Source organism: Chiloscyllium punctatum, chromosome 26 (assembly GCF_047496795.1).
Source record: "Chiloscyllium punctatum isolate Juve2018m chromosome 26, sChiPun1.3, whole genome shotgun sequence".
NCBI lineage: Eukaryota > Metazoa > Chordata > Chondrichthyes > Orectolobiformes > Hemiscylliidae > Chiloscyllium > Chiloscyllium punctatum.
This window is the reverse complement of record NC_092764.1, coordinates 25939410-25960381: the sequence shown is the minus strand read 5'-3', so window position 1 is coordinate 25960381 and position 20972 is coordinate 25939410. Positions and strand designations below refer to the sequence as shown.

At 40.2% G+C, this 20972-nt stretch overlaps 1 protein-coding gene across 1 annotated transcript in view; it reads left to right on the top strand.

Annotated features, from left to right (window-relative positions):
• Window positions 1-20972, top strand: part of LOC140496344 (polycystin-1-like protein 2) — a 136392-nt gene that overhangs the window by 47594 nt on the left and 67826 nt on the right. The window contains exons 16-22 of the mRNA XM_072595961.1: window positions 368-559; window positions 3453-3578; window positions 4542-4718; window positions 4838-4965; window positions 12512-12635; window positions 17357-17488; window positions 19520-19748. Coding sequence (XP_072452062.1) covers window positions 368-559; window positions 3453-3578; window positions 4542-4718; window positions 4838-4965; window positions 12512-12635; window positions 17357-17488; window positions 19520-19748 — 1108 coding nt within the window. The remainder of the gene's footprint in view (window positions 1-367; window positions 560-3452; window positions 3579-4541; window positions 4719-4837; window positions 4966-12511; window positions 12636-17356; window positions 17489-19519; window positions 19749-20972) is intronic.

The window sequence follows — 20972 nt, the reverse complement described above, 5'->3', positions numbered from 1 at the left end:
GAGGATTAAACATACTAAATGTAATATGGTTGGGGAATAGCTATGTTTAGAGATTAGGGTTAGCAGACGGTAAATGGTTTTTGAAAGTGTTTGGGCTATGTTGTTAATCCAAGCATTAGCCCATCTGCAGTTGTAATTTCTCCAAATCCAGCAATTTGTAAAAATTAAATTCAAAATCTCAAACTGCCCTAGTGGGATTTGAATTTTTATTCAGTCGCTGGTAATAAATCTGGTTAATCCTTTCACACTACTTGTTCTAACTTGTAAATAATATTGTATGTGGACAATAGATTGGGGTCATAGAAGAATCATGTGTTTAGAAAGAGACATGTTGTTAGATTTATTTTTTTCCCCATTCTAACCGCAGGTTCGTAAGTTCTCAAACACTGGTAATGCCAAGGACCTGGCAATACTCTTTTCAGAAAATTTAGAAGATATATCAAATTCAACAGCCAACAGTTCTTTACTAATCCAGCTGTTTGAGTCTGTCTCTTCTGAGCTGAATCAAGACGCCAGTGCAGGAATCATGGGCAAACTGGCACGAGAAGACAAAAAACAGGTGATAATTTTTCTTAAAAGTGGTGATTGTACAAATGAATAAAGCACTGACAACTACTACCTTTAATTCTGAATGGGAGCTCAAGGTCATAATAGCCAAATCCACCAATTTAAAGATTGAATTAAAAAGTTTGAAGTGCTGGAATTGTCAGCCATTTATTTTGATCATATAATATCAATAACATATGAAAATTAGACTTGAATGTATCATATATTCATGATGTTTTAATGTTGGCTTCATTTATGATGCATAGACTGCCTAACTAATGTCTAGTTGTCAATTATTGTAAAGGTGGTTCCTACAGTTGTAGGAGGTACAACTGTTTTCACTCACCAGGGAGTAAAAGAGAAATCAACTAGGAGAAAATGAGGACTGCAGATGCTGGAGATCAGAGCTGAAAATGGGTTGCTGGAAAAGCACAGCATTTCCAACGCCCCTCCCCCAAGTCCCTCCTCCCTACCTTTTATCTTAGCCTGCTTGACACACTTTCCTCATTCCTGAAGAAGGGCTCATGCCCGAAACGTTGATTCTCCTGCTCCTTGGATGCTGCCTGACCTGCTGCACTTTTCCAGCAACACATTTTCAGTAAAAGAGCAATGGTAACATCTTAAAGCTGCTGGAGTTCAACTCTAATCCATGTCACTTGAATTAACTCAGTTCAATGGATCTAGGTTAAGTGAAAACAGATGTCCATTCAAATTTGATTCGCTCATAAGCAGAAATATATTTTCAGAGCATTTTGAGCAACAGATGAAGCTGGCCATTTCATGCAGTAGTAATACAAGCAGTATTTTCCACTAGCAGAAAGCTGCTGTCAAAACCACATTGTGCCTGCCACACAAATGAAAAGTGTGGTGTGTGAATTTCAGTGCAGGTGTGATGCCGGGTACATTGCCCATACATCCTAATGTCAAATTTTATACCTGATGTTTGAACAGCAAGAATCTTGCTAGTAATTGGCTAGATGCACATACATCTCTTTCATAATGAATCTTGCCTCATTGATATGCAGTTTCCTATTCTCCCACCTGCCAGAAAAAGACAGCACCGATTCACAACATGGAAATCAGAGTGGGTTCCAGTTTGGAAGAGTGGATCCCTGGGCAGCATGGTGGCTCAGTGGTTAGCACTGCTGCCTCACAGCACCAGGGACCCGAATTCAATTCTGGCCTCAGGTGACTGCATGTCCTCCCTATGTCTGCGTGGGTTTCCTTTGGGTACTCTGGCTTCCTAACACAGTCCAAAGATGTGCAGGTTAGGTGTACCGGCCATGGGAAATGCAAGGTTACAGGGATAGGGTAGGGAGGTGGGTCTGGGTGGGATGTTCTTTGCAGGATCAGTGTGGACTTGATGGGCTGAAAAGCTGTATGATTTTTATCAGTAGGTTCCTGGTGGCTTCAGCTTGGAGGAGTGGGATTCTGGTGGCTCCAGCTCAGAGAATTATGTTCCCTGATGGCTTGGAGAAGTCTCCACTTTGGCCAATAGTCCCCAATTACTCAGGGTATGTCCCATTGGCAGTGAGTGCCTTCACATCCCCATCCAAGAACATTGACATAGGGCAAGCACTAGCATAATGACAGCATATCTCTGATTCACTTAGAATATAGTTATCCACTTTAATGCTGCACTTTGTAGTGGAATGACCAACAATTTTCATTGCAATGCTGCTGCTAAACAACACCATTACCATCATCTATCCCACCGGCAGGACAGACCCAGCAGAGATGGTCGCACAGTGGTGTACAGATGAGAGGGAGTGGCCCTGAAAATCTCATGTCTTCAGGTCATATATGGGCAAAGAAACCTTTGCTAATTATCATGTACTGCCTCTCCTTAGCTGATGAATCAGTACTCCTCTATGTTCAATGATACTTAAAAGAAGTACTGAGGGTGGCAAGGGTACAGAATGCACATTGTGGGCAGGGGGGAGCTTCAATGTCAATCACCACCAGTGGCTTAGCAGCACCACTTCTGATCAAGCTGGTCAAGTCCTTGAGGACATAACTGCTAGACTGGGTCCGCAGCAGGTGATGAGGCAACCAACAAGAAGGAATAACATTCTTGGCCTTATCCTTACCAATCTGCCTGCTGCAGATGCAAATGCCCATGATATTATGGGCAAAAGTGACCACCTCGCAGGCCTTATGGAGACTAAATTTTGACTTCACGTTGAAGATACCCTCCAGTATGTTGTGTGGCACTATCACTGTGATAAATGAATAGACTTTGAACAGATCTAGCAACTCAAGCTTGATTATTTATATGGCACAGTGCATTTATATTGGGGTAAGCAGCAACAAATGACATGAGAAAAGTCACAAGGCTCAGAAAGAGGAATGCTCCATGAAGCTAGTCAAAATTGTGACTTTGCCAATTTTTGATAAACGTCAGCCCAATGTCTAACTTTGGATGTGATTCTGCAATTGAATAATTTGAATTTGGTTAAATGTACACTAATTTAATGTTATCACTCAGCTTTGCAATGTTGCTCACTTACACTTAATGGAATTTACATACATTCATACACATGGGCTTGTCCTTTTCAAGAAAAATAATCACATCCAAGCATTGCAACTTTTTAGAATTAAATAAAAGAACATGAGGGAGAATATTTGCAGTTGCATTTTCCATGACAATATCTGAAACCCATCAGAGTCAATTTGCCAGGTCATTTGGTATAATTTGTTGTTCCCATTGAAATTGGCATTCTTGTCTGTCCTGATGAGAGCAAGACAAAAAAACGTCAACAGCGTGCTTTATTTTCAGCAACACTGTATTCAGATTCTGTGCTGCCAAGTGAAATAAATATGTTAATTTTACAAAGAGGAATTTATTGGAAAATAATACAACTGTGTCCGTTTTTGTTTGCTGCTGTCAAAAACATCCACACAAGTTGAGGGAAACCATGCTTTCAAACTTGTCTGTTGTGGATGTCTCATCACTGCACATGGCTGTTCAAGTTTCAGAAGTTCTGAAACAGCTAACCTACAAGTCTGATGAACTCACATCTACATCACAGGTAACTCTAGTCTTGTTCAATTACATTTTTACTGCTTCCCAATATCCCCCCCTCCCCAATGATCCTGACTGCTCTTGCTATTCTGCCTGCTGCAGAAAGATTCTGTACTATAGTAGTTGTACCACAATTGTACTATCCTGCACAATTCAGTGAGCAGAAGTTTAATTCGTCCATCTGTGGTTTTCTGAAAACTGGAACCTTAGCTCATTGCCTGTAATTGCTTCACCTTGAATTGGTCCCTTGGCGATATTATTTCTCTGGTGGATGATTGCCATTGCCTACCAGTATCAGGGGTTGTGATAAGGAATGTCGCAAAGCTACCTTTGACCAGAATAGAAAGTAAACTGGCATTAACCTGAAAGACACATTAACTATACAGCCAATTGAGCTAACCAATAAGAAATAAATAGTCTACCCCAAGACATTCATCCCTAAAGTGAAAAACTCCTCCAAATATTAATGCCCAATTTTTGATAGAAAACATAATTGTAAATTAAAATAGAACTAAGAGGTGAAATGCACTTAAATAAAGTGGCACTGTGGTTCAGTGGTTAGCACCGCTGTCTCACACCACAGAGACCTGGGTTCTAGTTCACCCTCAGGTGACTGTCTGTGTGGAGTTTGCACATTCTCCCAGTGCCTGCGTGGATTTCTTCAAGGTACTCTGGTTTCCTCCCGCAGTCCAAAGATGTGCAGGTTAGGGTGGATTGGCCATGCTAAATTGCTCATAGTGTCAGGGATGCGCAAGCTAGATGGATTAGCCATGGGAAATGCAGAGTTACAGGGAAAGTGTAAGGGGGTGTGTTTGGGTGGAGTGCTCTTTGGAGGGTCGCTGCAGACTTGATGGACCAAATGGCCTGCTTCCACACTGTCAAGCTTCTACAATTCTCAATTAATGATTTGCTCCCTTATGTCAAAGCAGAATATTGAACTATCTGTATCTCTTTCCTGTCTCCTATTAAGTTGGAAGCCAGTTCAACACTTCTGAACACGGGAAAATCATTGCTGACTTTTAGTGTTGAGGATGATGAAGATCCTGAGAAAAGAATCATTGCAGCAAATACCCTCTTTACTGTGGTTAATAATGTTTTGGAAGCTTCAGTAGAAAATGATGCTCAAGAAGACTTGGCCATGGATACGGTAAATATAACTAAATGTGAAGTGGGATGTGCTCAGACTTTCGTAATTAGATCATGGTACAATTAAAAGTTAAGGAATTATGGGGTGCACCGTTTTAAAGATGTGCTTTTATCTTTCAGCAAAAAGTGATATCAGAGAAGTTATTGGACACAATTGACCATTTGCAGTCTGTGGTGCTGAATGAGGCAATAGCAGACCAAGAACCTGTTCTAATGATGATGCCCTCAGTAAGCATGTATCTACAGAGGTAAACAGACAACTTTAATCATTTGCTTTATAACCAATAAGTCTAAAAATGTAACAACATCATGTTATCAGATGGAATGATGACATTTAATGGGGTATTAACTATCAGCTATTTGTAGAGAGGATGTTGATATACAGGAACAGAATCCTTCCCACTTCTACATATTCAGTGTCAGGTATTCAGAGGCAGGTTAGATCACAGCCAGGTGCAGATTAAATTGCCCATAACTCTTCCCCATTATAATCAATATATTTACCCACCTGACACCTATTTTACAGGTGCTAATCAATTGACTCAGCCCCCAGACTGACAACCAGGAACAGTTGAACAAGGAAGTAATAGAATCCTGTATTTCTTGCATCTGTCCATGGTAAATTTTTCATCAGCCCAACACTTCATTGATTGCAAGTTGGATGGACGAGATGACACCATTGGCAAGAAGGCACCTCATGTATAATTGAATGTGATGTGTTCTTCCCATAACTGTTCAGTTATCACTGTTACCCTCCAATTTGTGGCCATTGATATTTCCTCCCCACTTTGACAAAGTTTTTGAAACTGAACCAAACAAAATTTTTTAGCTATATTTTGGCAACAAATTTTGTTTGCTATTGCTCCTGTGAATGTTTTGCTGGGATCAATTTAATAAATTGAAATAGTTGTTGAAAAGGTAAAAACATTGTATTTAATATGAGATACTGTGGTTCTCGATTACATTAAACCACTACATGCTGAAGTGTAGTGATTAGTTGCTGGTGATAAGCATTACTTATCTGGTAAACAAAGTCCTGGTAGACAAAGTTCAATGTCAAGTTTTACTTTATTGTTTATGCCAAGATGACCAATCAATCAGAGCTGAAAATAAACAGTGAAGTAAAAAAAAATTATATGAACAACATAACAGATTGACAAGTTTCCTTCCAATTCAATAAACCCGTCATTCTAACCAGAGAAAAGGATAGTTTTTACATTAGCTCTTGCTTTCTTTCATTATTCTCAGGGGCAGATCACAATGTTTGTTTTTTTTTCAGGCACGTCTATATGCCTTGTGCTTCACAGTTAGTTCAAAGTTCAGAGTGGTTACTTCATCATGCATGTCTTTGTTGCAGCTTAATCGTCTTTTATCTCAACACCGTATCATTCTGTTCTGCTGAGTCCATAGCAGCAAAACGTTGTCTTGATTACCAGCTGCTTATGTCTGAACAGACCCTAAAATGTGTCTCTCGAGCGCTGAAACCCCAGAATGAGACAATGGCTGCACTTCTGGCCTTTACACTTTGGACCAGTTGTATATATAGCCATTAACCCTCGTAACCCCATATCCTCTCATACCTTCACACTACCTCCATGCTTTCATTCCACCCTTTCATTACTATTCATCCAGAATCCATTAAAAAAAATAACTGTGGATGCTGGAAAGCAGAAACCAAAGCAAAAATTACTGAAAAAACTCTACAGGATTCTTCAAAAGGGTCACTGGACTCGAAACATCAGGTGATAGAAATGTTGAAGGCAAAGATTCAAGTGTCTTAAAATTACACAGGTCATTTGCCCATCCTTCCCCTAAAATGTTAAAAATTTCAGTGAAGGATGCAGGAATAATGGATGGAAGTGCAATAAGTTCATGGAAGAAATAAGAGATAGACAGGAGATTTACAAGAATCACAAATACCAGCTGTAGCAGTAAACTGTAAAAGGATGAAACAAGTCTGTTGGCATGACATTTTAAAGAAAATCTGATTGCAGGTCATAGAGTCATAGAGATGTACAGCATGGAATCAGACCCTTCAGTCCAACCCGTCCATGCCAACCAGATATCCCAACCCAATCTAGTCCTACCTGCCAGCACCCAGCCCATATCCTTCCAAATCCTTCCTAATCATATACCTATTCAAATACCTCTTAAATGTTGCAATTGTACCAGCCTCCACTACTTCCTCTGGCAGCTCATTCCCTACACGTACCACCCTCTGTGTGAAAAGGTTGCTCCTTAGGTCTCTTTTATATCTTTTCCCTCTCACCCTAAACCTATGCCCTCTAGTTCTGGACTCCCTGACCCCAGGGAAAAGACTTTGCCTATTTACCCAAACCTGAATAAGACTTCATAGAAAAGCCGCCTTGCTGATCTTTGAGGGGCCCTATTCTCTCCCTAGTTACCCTTTTGTCCTTAATGTATTTGTAAAATCCATTTGGATTCTCCTTAATTCTGTTCGATAAAGCAATCTGAAAGATTTGCTTGGCTTTAATTCGCAATAAAAGCTTGGGAGTGTTCATCAATTGATATTGAAGCTGTATTTCTGCAGTGAAATCAGCCAAACAGGGAAGTGTTTCTTCACTCTCCAAAAGAGGTATCAAACATAGTAGGGACACACTAGATGTTAAATCAATGTGTTTGTAGCCTAAATTATGCCTTTAGAGTTTATTACTTCTCAGTGAGGACTATCATATTAAAAGTGGACTGTCTTCAATTAGAAGCCAGTCATATTTTACCGGCACTGTGAGGGATAGTTTTCAGGCATCTTAATTTTGCCTGTGTGTATTTTTTTGTTCAGTAGGTGCAGTGAATTTGGAGACATTGTCATAAATATGTTTAAAGCAGCATTCAAGATTGGAAGTCAGGTTTCTGGGACTTTTAAGCACAGTGGATTAGAAATCAGGCAGAATGGAGCAAGTGTCACTTTGCATCAGGAATCCTATTTGGAATATATTAACTCCATTATTATTAGTCAAAGCAAGGTCTCACAGAAAGATGCAGCACCTTCCCAAACAGAAATAGAGAAATTGGTGAGTCTAATTGAACATCTGAATTGGCTAGGCATCCAAATTAGGCAATTTTCCTGTTTTAACGTCTTGGAGTTGGGTACAATTATGAAAAATCCAAAAGAGAAAGATTTTGTTTAGGTAAAGAAAACATTGAAAATGTTAGAAATGGAGAATTGTGTTTTGAATTTTCCATTATTGGGAAATGCCTGGAACATAAGCTTTGATTTTGATAATGCTTCTTATGGAAATCTCTGTGATGAGCTCTCAAGAACTGTAGTCAAAAAGTGTGATGCTGGAAACGCACAAGTCAGGCAGGTAGCATCCGAGGAACAGGAGAGTCAACGTTTCGAAAGTAAGGTCTTTAGAAACATTCCTGATGAAGAGCTTATGCTTGAAACGTCATCTGTCCTGTTCTTCGGATGCTGCCTGACTGGCTGTGCTTTTCCAGCACCACACTTTTCAACTCGGATCTCCAGCATCTGCAGTCCTCACTTTCTCCTCTCAAGAGCAATAGGGTTCATTATATTTTCTGCGGGGAAGAGAGGTAATTTTTGTTCTGTTTCGGAAGACCATTTTGCATAGTAACGTTGCAGTATGCTGCTTTGCAGAGTGATCTGGGTGTTCTTGTGTATGAATCACAAAACATTGGTTTTCAGGTGAGGCAGGTAATTAAGAAGGCAAATAGAATATTGTCCTTCACTACGAAAGGATGGAGTTTAAAAATAGGGATGTTATTCTGTATAGGGTGCTGGTGAGACCACACTTGGAGCACTTTGTACAGTTTTGATCTCCTTACTAGAGAAAGGATGTTCTGGCACTGGAGGGGGTGGAGAGGAGTTTCACTGGTTTGATTCCAGGGATTGCCTTATGAGGAGAGATTGACCAGTCTGGTACTATACTCATTGGAATTTAGAAGACTGAGGGGGATCTTATAAAAACACGTAAAATTATGAAGGAAATAGACAAGATAGAAGTAGAGAGGTCATGTCCACTAGAGGGTGCAACTAGAACTCGGGGGCATGGCCTCAAAATAAGGGGAAGCAGATTTAGGACTGAGTTGAGTAGGAACATCTTCGCACAAAGAGTTGTGAATCTGTGAACTTCCCTGCCCAGTGAAGCAGTTCAGGCTACCATGTTGAATAATTTTAAGGAAAAGATAATTTTTTGAATAGTAAAGTGATTTAAGGGTCACAGTGAATGGACGGATAAGTGGAGCTGAGTCCACAAAAAAGCAGGCTTGAAGGGCCAGATGGAGAGCTAGTGATCACTAAGGTGTGAGTTTAATGGCATAAGGTTAACTGAAATAAAGCTCTCACTAAAAGTGTGGAGTTAGACTCTTCAAAAAAATTTGGCTTCTCATGTATAATTTAGCTTTTCTTGGTGCTAACACATTTACCGTCTTCCTAGTTTAGAAAGGAACATAGAGTTGTCAATCCAATTTCTGGTGATGGTAACAAATATGAAGGACACAACAGTGTAGTTTGATGAGATCTGTATCATTGGATTGTGCATTTGTAAACAACCAAAGATTAAGGTTGAACAATTATACTCAACATATTTATGATTAGCTTTAAAAATGAAATAAATGTTACGTCATGAATTGAAAAGAAAGCCATTAAAAATACAAGCTTAACATTGTTTTTGGAACAAAATACAGGAGGTATTTTTCTAATTAAGTTCTTCATCATTTCAGTTTGGATCCTTAGTTTTCCTTTATTGTTGCCAAAGTATTTGGTGCCCCAAAGACTGCCTGGTAGCAAAGGAGACTTACCAAGAAAGTACCTCGTTAATGTATTGAAATTTAGAGAATATATCAAGAGACATCATTCTCATCTAACATAACCTAACACTTGGAATGATTGCAAGATCTGGTTCTTTTGTTATGAAAATGGGAAAAAAATGCTTCAAAAAAAGTTCTGGGTCAAAACTATATATTAATTATCATGAATTGTATCTGGGTTTTATACAATCAGCAATCCCTGGAGAAATCTCTCAAAAAGGATTAAATCCTATTGAGTTTCCCAACAGATGTTTTCTTTCACTTTTGTATATTTAAATCAGAAACATAAAAACATGTTTCTACTTATTATTTTCCGAATATTATTAATCCCACTGTTGGCAAAACCAATACAACTGAGAGCATGACACCTGCCAAGTCATGTTCAAGGCTCGGGTACTTTAAAGTGACTTCAAGTGCAAATAAGGTATGGAAGGTGTAAATTTAAAAGAAATTTACAACAGAAATTTCACTAGATTTATCCAAGGAAACCTTAGTATCCTTTCGATCATTGGAATTCCAGGCAAATGTTATTAGCATTGTTTATTGAGAAAATGGCCTCATCCTGTTTCAATTAGCACCACCTGGTGGATGTAATTATTTTTGAATTGAATTTAGAAATCTGCCCATCTGAATAAGCATCAAGCATCGAGTCACAGAGATGTACAGCATGGAAACCGACTCTTCTGTCTAACTCATCCATGCCAACCAGATATCCCAATCCAATCTAGTCCCACCTGCCAGCAGCCGGCCCATATCCCTCCAAACCCTTCCTATTCATATACCCATCTGGATGCCTTTTAAATGTTGCAATTGTACCAGCCTCCATCACTTCCTCTGGCAGCCCATTCCACACACACACACCACACTCTGAATGAAAAAGTTGCCCCTTAGGTCTCTTTTATATCTTTCTCCTCTCACCCTAAACCTATGCCCTCTAGTTCTGGACTCCCCCACCCCAGGGTAAAGACCTTGTCTATTTATCCTATCCATTCCCCTCATAATTTTATAAATCTCTATAAGGTCACCCCTCAGCCTCCGATGCTCCAGGGAAAACAGTCCTAGCCTATTCAACCTTTCCCTATAGCTCAAATCCCCCAACCCTGACAACATCCTTGTAAATCTTTTCTGAACCTTTTCAAGTTTACAACATCCTTCAGATAACAAGAGACCAGATTTGCATGCAATATTCCAAAATTGGCCTAACCAATGCCCTATACAGTGTATCAAGACCTCCCAACTCCTGTACTCAATACTCTGACCAGTAAATGAAAACATACCAAGTGCCTTCTTCACTATCCTATCTACCTGCAACTCCACTTTCAAGGAGCTATGAACCTGCACTCCAAGAAAGAATTAGTGCAGCTCTTTGGGCATCCTCAGTGTCGAAGAGCGCTTCACAGTAAGTCAAGCATTTTGGAAGCTCACTCACTAATATTAGGTATACATACATAAAAGCTATTTTGAGCTCAACAAAGGTTTCACCCAGAGAATCAAGATGAGTTACCAATGTTGAGTGCTTGTCATTGCCTGCAAAGTTATCTGCACAGTTGATAAAGTCCATTTTCAGCCAGGAACTCCAATTCTGGAGCAGAATTGGATTGGTGCAGCCACTCCTTGTGAGGTAATGGAAGGAGATGACACTCAATCCCCATTTTAACAACACTACCTGATGCGGTCAGGTACTTTTTACTGGTCTCAAGTTTTTGAATGAGTGTGGGTTAATGCATGAGCCAATCGGTGGGAGGCTGAATCAGTGGGTGGGTGAGTCACTGACTTGATGAATGTGTAAGTGAGCAAGTGGATAAACAAGTGCGTGAGCTGTCGGGATGGGTGTACACTAGTCAGGCCAGGAGAATAATTTGAATGGGGAGAGGGATCGGATCATTGGTCAATCAGTGATGGGGGGTCAGTAGGTTGAGAGTTAATCAGGTAGGGGATGGATGGCTGAATTGCGCTGGGAGTTGGTTGAGTCAGGGGGATAATCAGATCAGAGGTTGGCTGGGCATGGATCAGTCAGATCAGGGGGTGTAGTTGGGTTACATCACGTTGGTGGGAAATTATCTGGAGAGGATGGTAAGTCGGCATATCTGATCCAAGTGAGTAACTCTGAACTCAATGTCAGAGACACTTGTGTACTCTCTCGAGCAACGCACATCAGTCCATCAGAGGGTTAACTTCCAGGACAATTACAGCATGTGTATTTTTACTAAAACTTCCACAGGGTCCTAACTCACAACACAGATTTAATGTTAGATTTCATTATTCTGAGCATCAGGGGATTTTGGATAATGTATTCTATGACTGAGATAAACATTACACTGGACATCAATAAAGATTCCCTGCTTTTCTACATGTAGCCACAAGACATCTTGTACAGTTGTCTGAAGAGGCAGACAACAGGGTAGAAATTTAATCGTTTCACCATTGAGCCAGTCCAAAATATAGCTACAACAAGGGTCAGTGTCCCCTTCCCAAGTTCATTTAAAGATGTTGGATCTTAAATTATGCAGACCATTTCTAAAATGCATATGCTAGTGGACTAAAAACGGCATTGTGTTTACACATGTGAAAGTCAGGAACATAATTTCTCTCCCTCGGGAGCAGGAAGTGTGGAGAACAATATTGACCGCATGCCGCACTTGGAATTCAGTACGATTGAAGACAGTGGAACTGAGTATCAGGCAGGAGACCTGACATATGATATGATGCCCACTGCTGTCTTCGACTGAATTCTCCCTTAAAGAATTTCCACAAAGGTGAAGTCTATGTTAATGGACCTTTGGTATCCCTAACATATGAATAGAGCACAAATTGTGTTCAAATTTGCATCTAAAGCTGTTTATGAAAGAATAATAAGGTGAATAGTATGATCAAAAATTGAGAAATTATTACTGTTTAATCAATAATTATTATGAATATTTGCTTTTGGCTTTGATCATGCAGGATATATCATTATCAAATAAAGGGTGACATAAAGTGAATTGCTATTGCTTTTGTTTGAAGGCTCCCAGCAGACAGCACAAAAGGAAATTCCATTATTCTTTCTGATTCCACGGTGACAAGTTTCACTCTTCCAGCATTCCAGTCTCTAAACATTCAGGATGACATGGACACCATTGATGTGCGGGTAGGTAAAAATGTACCATAAATGAACTATACCAGTTACATTCTCTTACATATTTGTTTGAATGGAAAAGTAGGAAATTTCAACCTTTCCTAAGGTCCGCTAAACACCAGATGAACACATGACAGCCAATAAGATGAAAAGTTGTTTTTGAGCAAGTTCCTTTGTTAATTCCGTCAGCAAACAAGACACATGAGCATGTTCCTGACCTGGTCATAAATCTGTGAAAAATATATTCAGCTGAGTATCCAGTTCGTGACTGACCTCGTGGCTAGTCTGCTCAATGCCAAATGTGCATAGTGCATCAGGGTCCTGAAATCTCTGCAGGACTTCCAATTTACTGGGAGCATGGGCTCCCAGATGAAAGAGCTGGGCAATTAGTTTGCCCATGTGATCCCAGTGGAAATGCTAGCATTAGATAGTGAGTGTAACTGGAACAGGGAATTCAGCATCACAATGGTTGGACCATTACTTGCCTATTACCATCTGAAAACAATGGCAAAAATCAGCTCCATAGTTTCTGTACACACATAACTTTTAAACTGAATACAATACTCAGCTACAAGATGAAACACTCTTTGGGTAAATCTGTTAAATGTCCATGCAGCACTTCAAGTCTTAGACAATCTTTTGGTACATTCAAACTGCTATCCCCTGACAATACAAGGGAAATGCAAAATAATAACATCTCATTTACTTTGATTCATTTATCATCTAAATTTATCATCCATATTTGACAACACATCTTGAATTTCTTTATAACACATAATTGTCTGCAAACTATCTTCTAATTAATTGCTATTATTGGAATAGAGGGAAGCAATCACCCTGTTTGAAAGTAGTCTCTAGAATAAGATGGAATTTATGAAAATGGGGTAGAACTGGTGACAAGGTGGAGCAATGTTTATCAGCAAGGTCTTTCAATTAGCATCTTTTAAAATGTGATCAGGGTCAGAGATATACTGCATCATGTTTGAACTCAAGCTGGTGTGAGGAAGTCACTTAGAGGGGTATTGTACCTTGTGGTTACATGCACTCTGTAGTTTATTATGGTATGCCACCACTTTTATATTGTGTTCATTGCAACCTCAATCAAATAAAGGAAAAAGATTTTAATGGTGTTTCAACACTGATTTGTGTTTTAAATCAGAAGTAAATATCTAAAAGAGCACCTTTTATTCAAAGCACTGCCCCACTTTGTTGAAGAATATAAAAATATGACCATAATTTTTAGGCTTTAATAAAGGACATAAATTTGGTTACAATACGGAAAGTCTCCATACCAGGCAACATCCTCACAAACCTTCTCAGCACTCTCTGCAAAGCGTCCACATCCTTTTGGTAATGTGGTGACCAGAACTGCACACAGTATTCTAAATGCGGCCGAACCAAAGTCCTGTACAATTTTACCATGACCTGCCAGCTCTTATACTCAATAGTCCAACTGAAGAAGGCAAGCATACCATATGCCTCCTTGACCACTCTATCCACCTGTGCAGGCATCTTCAGTGTACAACAGATCTGAATGCCCAGATCTCTCTGCTTATCAACCTTTCCCAAGGCCCTTCTGTTTACAGTATAGTTTGCTCTGGAATTAGACCTTTCAAAATGCATCACCTCACACTTGCCCAGATTGAACTCCATCTGCCAATTCTCCGCCTAACTCTCCAGTCTTGAGCAAGACTTAGGAGGCATAGAATGGGGCAGCAAAGTGCAGGGGATAGGGACAATCGAAATGTGGAGCTGGTTTAAGATATTGCATGTCTTTGATAGGTGTGTCCCTGTCAGGCAAGGAAGAAGTGATAAGGTAAGGGAACTGTGATTTACTAAAGAAACTGTATCTTTTGTTAAGCAGAGGAAAGAGATTTATGTGACGTTGAGGCAAGATGGTTCAGATGAAGAGTTACAGAGTAGCTAGGAAGGATTTAAAGAGAGAGTTTAAGAAGCAAAAGTAGAGGACATGAGCAGTCTTTAACAGGTAGAATAAAGGAGAACCCGAAAGGTTTCTATAGGTATGTGAGGAATAAAAGGATGATGACAGTAGCCTGTCAAAGCTAGAAGTGGAAGGTTGTGTGTGGACCCTGTGGAGATCAGAGAGGTGTTAAATGAATACTTCTCATCTGTTTTCACTCAGGAAAAGGAGAATATTGTAGAGGAGAAGACTGAGATATGGGCTATTAGACTTGAATGGATTGAGGTTAGTAAGGAGGAGGTGTTATCAATTCTGGAAGGTGTGAAAGTAGATAAGTCCTCTGGGCTGGGTGGGATTTTTCCGAGAATTTGCTGGGAAGCTAGGAAGGAGATGGCTGAGCTTTGGCCTTGATCTTTGAGTCATCATTGTCTACAGATTAAGTACCAGAGTACTGGAGGATTGCAAATGTTGTGCCCTTGTTCAAGAAGGGCAGTACAGATAACCCAGGTAGTTAAAAACCAGTGAGCCCTTACATCTGTTGGAGGAAAAGGTTTGGAAAGGATTATAAGTGATAGGATTTATAATCATCTCACAACCAACAATTTGATTAGAAATTGTCAACATTGATTCGTCAAGGGTAGGCTGTGTCTCACAAATCTCATTGAGATTTTTGAGAAGGTGACCAAGCATGTAGATGAGGGTAGGGCAGTTGATGTGGTACATGGACTTCAGCAAAGCCTTTGATAAGATTCCACATGGCAGGCTACTGGATAAAATATGGAGGCATGGAATTGAAGGTGGTTTAGCAGTTTGGATTAGAAACTGGCTTTCTGTAAGAAGGCAGCAAGTGGTGATTGATGGCAAATATTCAGCCTGGAGTCCGGTTACTAGTGGTGTGCCACAAGGATCTGTTTTGGGACCACTGCTGTTTGTCATTTTTATAAATGACTTTGACGCAGGCATAGGTGGATAGGTTAGTAAGTTTTCAGATGACACTAAAGTCAATGGAGTGGTGGACAGTGTGGTTGCAGGGAGACTCAGATAAACTGCTGAACTGGGCTGAAAGGTGGCAAATGGAGTTCAATGCAGATAAATGTGAGGTGATTCACTTTGGGAAGAATAACAGGAAGGCAGAATAATGGGTCAATGAAAAGATTCTTGGTAGTGTGGATGTGCAGAGGGATCCTGGTGTCCATGTACATAGATCCCTGAAAGTTGCCACTCAGATTGATGGTGCTGCTAAGAAGGCATACAGTGTGTTAAGTTTTATTGGTAGAGGGATTGAGTTCCAGAGTTGTGATGTCATGTTGCACCTATACAAACCGCTAGTGCAGCCTCGCTTAGAGTATTGTGTGCAGTTCTGGTCGCCCCATTACAGGAAGGATGTGGAAGCATTGGAAAAGGTACAGAGGAGATTTACCAGGATGTTGCCTGGTCTGAAGCTAAGGTCATATGAGGAAAGGCTGATGGACTTGGATCTGTTCTCATTGGAGAGAAAAAGGCTAAGAGGAGATTTAATAGAGACATCCAAGATGATCAGAGGATTAGATAGGGTCGTAAGTGAGAGTCTTTTTCCTAGGATGATAATGTCAGCTTGTACGAGGGGGCATAGCTGCAAATTGAGGGGTGATAGATTTAAGACAAGTGTTAGAGGCAGGTTCTTCACTCGGAGAGTGTTAAGGGCTTGGAATGCCCTGCCTGCCAATGTAGTTAACTCAGCCACATTAGGGGCATTTAAACTGTCCTTGGATAAGCATATAGATGATGATGTGGTAGTGTAGGATGATGCGCTTAGATTAGTTCACAGGTTGACACAACATCAAGGGCCAAACAGCCTGTTCTGTCCTGTGTTGTTCTATGTTCTATGTCTATCTATAATGTCCTGTATTCTTTGACAGTCCCCTATGCTTTCTGCTACTCCACCAATCTTTGTGTCATCTGCAAACTTACTGATCAGACAACCAATTCCCTCTCCCAGATCATTTATGGACATCACAAACAACAGTGGCCCCAACACTGCTTCCTGTGGAGTCACTGGTCACTCTTCTCCATTTCGAGAAACTCCCTTCAACTACTACTCTCTGTCTCGTGTTGCTCAATCAGTTCTTTATCCAACTAGCTAGAACTCCCTGCACACCATGTGGCTTCACTTTCTCCATTAATTTACCATGGGGAACCTTATTAAATGCCTTACTAAAGTCCATGTATATGACATCTACAGCCCTTCCTTCATCTATCAACTTGGTCACTTCATCAAAGAACTCTATTAAGTTGGTAAGGCATGATCTCCCCCCACACAAAAACATGTTGCCTATCACTAAGTCCATTTTCTTCCAAATATAAATAGATCCTATCCCTCAGTACCTTCTCCAGCAACTTTCCCACCATGCCATTACATGGATTATCCCTATTATCCTTCTTGAACAGAAGGAAAATGTTAGCAACTCTTTAGTCCTCCGGCACTTCACCTGTGTTTAAGGATGCTACAAAGATATCTTTCAAGGCCCCAGCTATTTCCTCTCTCACCTCCCTTAGCAACCTGGGATAGAGCCCATCCAGTCCTGAGGATTTGTCCACCTTAATATCCTTACTTGAAATAGAACTGAAATTGATGAAGAATTGAAAAGTCATACTTGTCTCAAAACATTAACTGTCTTTCTCTGTTCACAAATGCTGTCAGTTTCTCCAGCCTTCTCTGGTTTTTGAATCATTGTTTTGGGGACCACATTTTGCCATGTTCTCCTTTTTTCATTGAAAATCACAGTGATCGTAACTGAAATTTTGCAAGTACTAAAGGTTTGCTCTTGTTTAGATGGTGAGTTTTTCAGTGAATCCATTCATGTGGACAAGGAAGAATGAAGTCTCAGGAGCTGTAAGCAGTCTGACATTGACATCAATAAATGGAACAATTCATTCTGTCCAGAATCTGACAAGGGACATTGAGGTAAATTGACAAATTATATCATAATAGTTATAATGAAGTACTGTTGATGCTGGAGCCTGAAATAAAACAAAGTGCTGGAGAAACTCAATAGGAAAGGCAGGAGCTGTTTAGAGAGAAACAGAATTACTGTGACTATTCTTCAGAACTGAAGCTGGGCTCGAAAAGTTATGAATTTTATCTGTAGATAAAAAGTGGAGAAGGAGCAAATGAAACAGATGATAAAGATGCACTGGAGGAAAAATCCAGTTACATGTGAACCAGGAGTAGGGAATTCAGCCTTTGAGTCTGCTCCATCATTTGGTATGATCATGGCTAATCTCATCTCAGCCTCAATTCCTTTCTTGACCACTCTCCATAACCCTTCAACCCATTACTAATTAAAACTCGGGTCAGGCATGTCACCAATCATTAGATTCTTAATTCCAGATTTTTATTGAATTGAATACAATCTTCCATGGTAGAGTTTGAAGCTGGGTTCTCAGAACATGACCTGGGTCTCTCGATTAACAGTCCAGCAATAATACCTCGAGGCCATCACCTCTTCCAAGTTAATACAGTTATCATTAGTGAATCCCCCATGATGAACATTCTGGGGTTTACCATTGACTAGAAACTGAACTAATCCAGGCATTAAAACTGTGGCTCCAAGAGTAGATGTGAGGCTCCAGATGCTTGATCAATGATTCACCTCCATAATCCTCAAACATAATCAGGACCATAAGACTGAGGAGCAGGAGTAGGCCATTTGGTTCTTTGTGTCTGCTACGTTACAACATGAGATTTGGTTGTGGTCTCAACCCTACTTTCCTGCCTGTTCCTTATAATGCTTTACTCCCTTGTCTATCAAAGTTCATTCCAACTCAAATAGATAAATTCAATGGCCAAACCTGCACTGCTTTACATGGAAAAGAATTCCCCAGATTAATGATCATCTGAGAGGAAATAAATTCTTGTCTACTGCTTCATCAAATGGAGGCCTCTTGTGCTTTAGCTGCATCCACTAAATGTAATCTTATCTACAAGAGGAAATGTCCGTCCTATTTCAACCTTATCACATTCCCTTAGGATAATTTGTTGTTTCAATAAGATTGCCTTTCTTTCTTCTAACTCCAATACTGTAGGCCTAACCTCTTTCTACGTAGAATGAGAGCTTCATCCCAGGAAAGCTGATCTGCAAGTCGGGTAGTACTCTCCACTTGTCTGGCTGAATACAGCTCCAGCAACTCAAGAAGCTCAAGGGCATCCAAGACAAAGCATTCACTTGATCAGCACCCCATGCACTGCATTACAAATTTGTGTCCTCTACCACCAATTCACAGTGGCAACAATGTGTGGCCACCAACAAAAAACATTGCAGTGGTTCACTAAACCGTCAATGACAGGGCCTTCCAAACTGGCAGCCTCCAGCTATACTAGAACAGCTTGACTAGAGATACAAATAGTTCTGGCACCTTCAATACACAAGTGTGTGCACTTACACAACAGGAAATGTAGCAGCTTAGAAAGATAGCTTACCGTATATCTTCTCAAGGACAATTAGCAATGGGCAATAAATGTAGCCTTGCTGGTGATATTTACTTCCCAAAAATAAATAATAAAATTTAAAAAACATACTCTTAGCAAAAATAATTCTTAAAAATGTGCATAAAATATCAATTACTGTGGTGTGTCACACAACTGAAACCTAAATTCGCCTTGATTACTTGTAATTAAGATTTCAACATAATTATGGCAATTCTAGTAATATTGGAGTGAAATTGCTTCAATAAGCTATTGTTGACAAAAAAAACATGGTTTGGGTTCCAAACATCAAATAGGTCATCATTGATTGTTAAGTTCCTTAAAATAGGTATTGGCACAGCATGCGTGTATCTGAAAATAACGTATGGAGACAATTGGAAAAGGAGAATTTGATAGCACTATGTTGAGCTCTTCCCAAAAACTCTAAAATAAATTGCGGATATTTACTGTTAAATATTGGGACCACATTTCCACAACATTTGATTGTAAAAAAGATTGTTTCCATCACAGATAATGCTTCCTAGGTCCAATGTGATGCATGAGAATCGGACAGAATTTCGGTTGGGAAACAATCTTACCACCATTCAAGTGAATGTAACATCAGACAGTGGAACTCTACTGATTCACGTGGAACCTGAGCAAAGCATTCCCCTGCTCCTATACTTCAACTATGCAGATGAACCAAATGAGACCAACTTTCTAGTTTCCACACAGCTACCTAATACTCAATACACTGGAGGTAAGATCAAGAGAAAAGTAAAGGACTAAGAAATAGTAGTAACAGCAAATTTGAACATGGGAACAGGCTACACGAAATTATGCAAAACTCTTTTGCTTTAAAGAGTCCAGGCTTGCTTCTGTTAATGTATGTATGGAGTTGCATATTTTTCATAGCTCCTTGAAAGTGGAATCGCAGGTAGATAGGATAGTGAAGAAGGCATTTGGTATGCTTTCTTTTGTTGGTCAGGGTATTGAGTACAGGAGTTGGGAGGTCAGGTTGTGGCTGTACAGGACATTGGTTAGGCCACTGTTGGAATACTGTGTGCAATTCTGGTCTCCATCCTGTTGGAAAGATGTTGTGAAAAGATGTTGTGAAAAGATTTACAAGGCTGTTGCCAGGGTTGGAGGAATTGAGCTATAGGGAGAGGCTGAACGGGCTGGGGCTGTTTTCCCTGGAGTGTCAGAGGTTGAGGGGTGACCTTAAAGAGGTTTACAAAATCATGAGGGGCATGGATAGGGTAAATAGGCAAAGTCTTTTCCTTGGAGTTGGGGAATCCAGAACTAGAGGGCATAGGTTTAGGGTGAGAGGGGAAAGATATAAAAGAGACCTAAGGAGCAACTTTTTCACACAGAGGGTGGTACGTGTATGGAATGAGCTGCCAAAGGATGTGGTGGAGGCTGGTACAATTGCAACATTTAAAAATCATTTGGATGGGTATATGAATGGGACGGGTTTGGAGGGATATGGGCCAGGTGCTGGCAGGTGGAACTAGATTGGTTTGGGATATCTGGTCGGCATGGACGGGTTTGACCGAAGGTCTATTTCCATGCTGTACATCTCTATGACTCTATGATTCTATGACTGAGGGCATAATGATCGGCACGGGCTTGGAGGGCTGAAGGGCCTGTTTCCTTGCTGTACTTCTCTTTGATTATTGATTGCTAAATGCCTTATTAGTAGCAGAACACACTTCATTAATATTCAGCTTCCAATTTTATCAAATGTGAAATTCTCGCCATGAAAGTCAGAGTGGGCATCCAACAATGTTCGCTTGCCCCATGCTCCATTTAGGATATAGCACCAATGTCTCACTACATTTCAAAGTTATGATGATCTTTATATGAGGGGTGACTAGCCAAATATTGGGCACCCTGCCAACCTCATGACTCTTTCTGTCTTATTAGGGGCTGTTGCCATTCTGGAATGAGAGAGGTAGATATGAGGGCAGTGAAACAGGTGGCA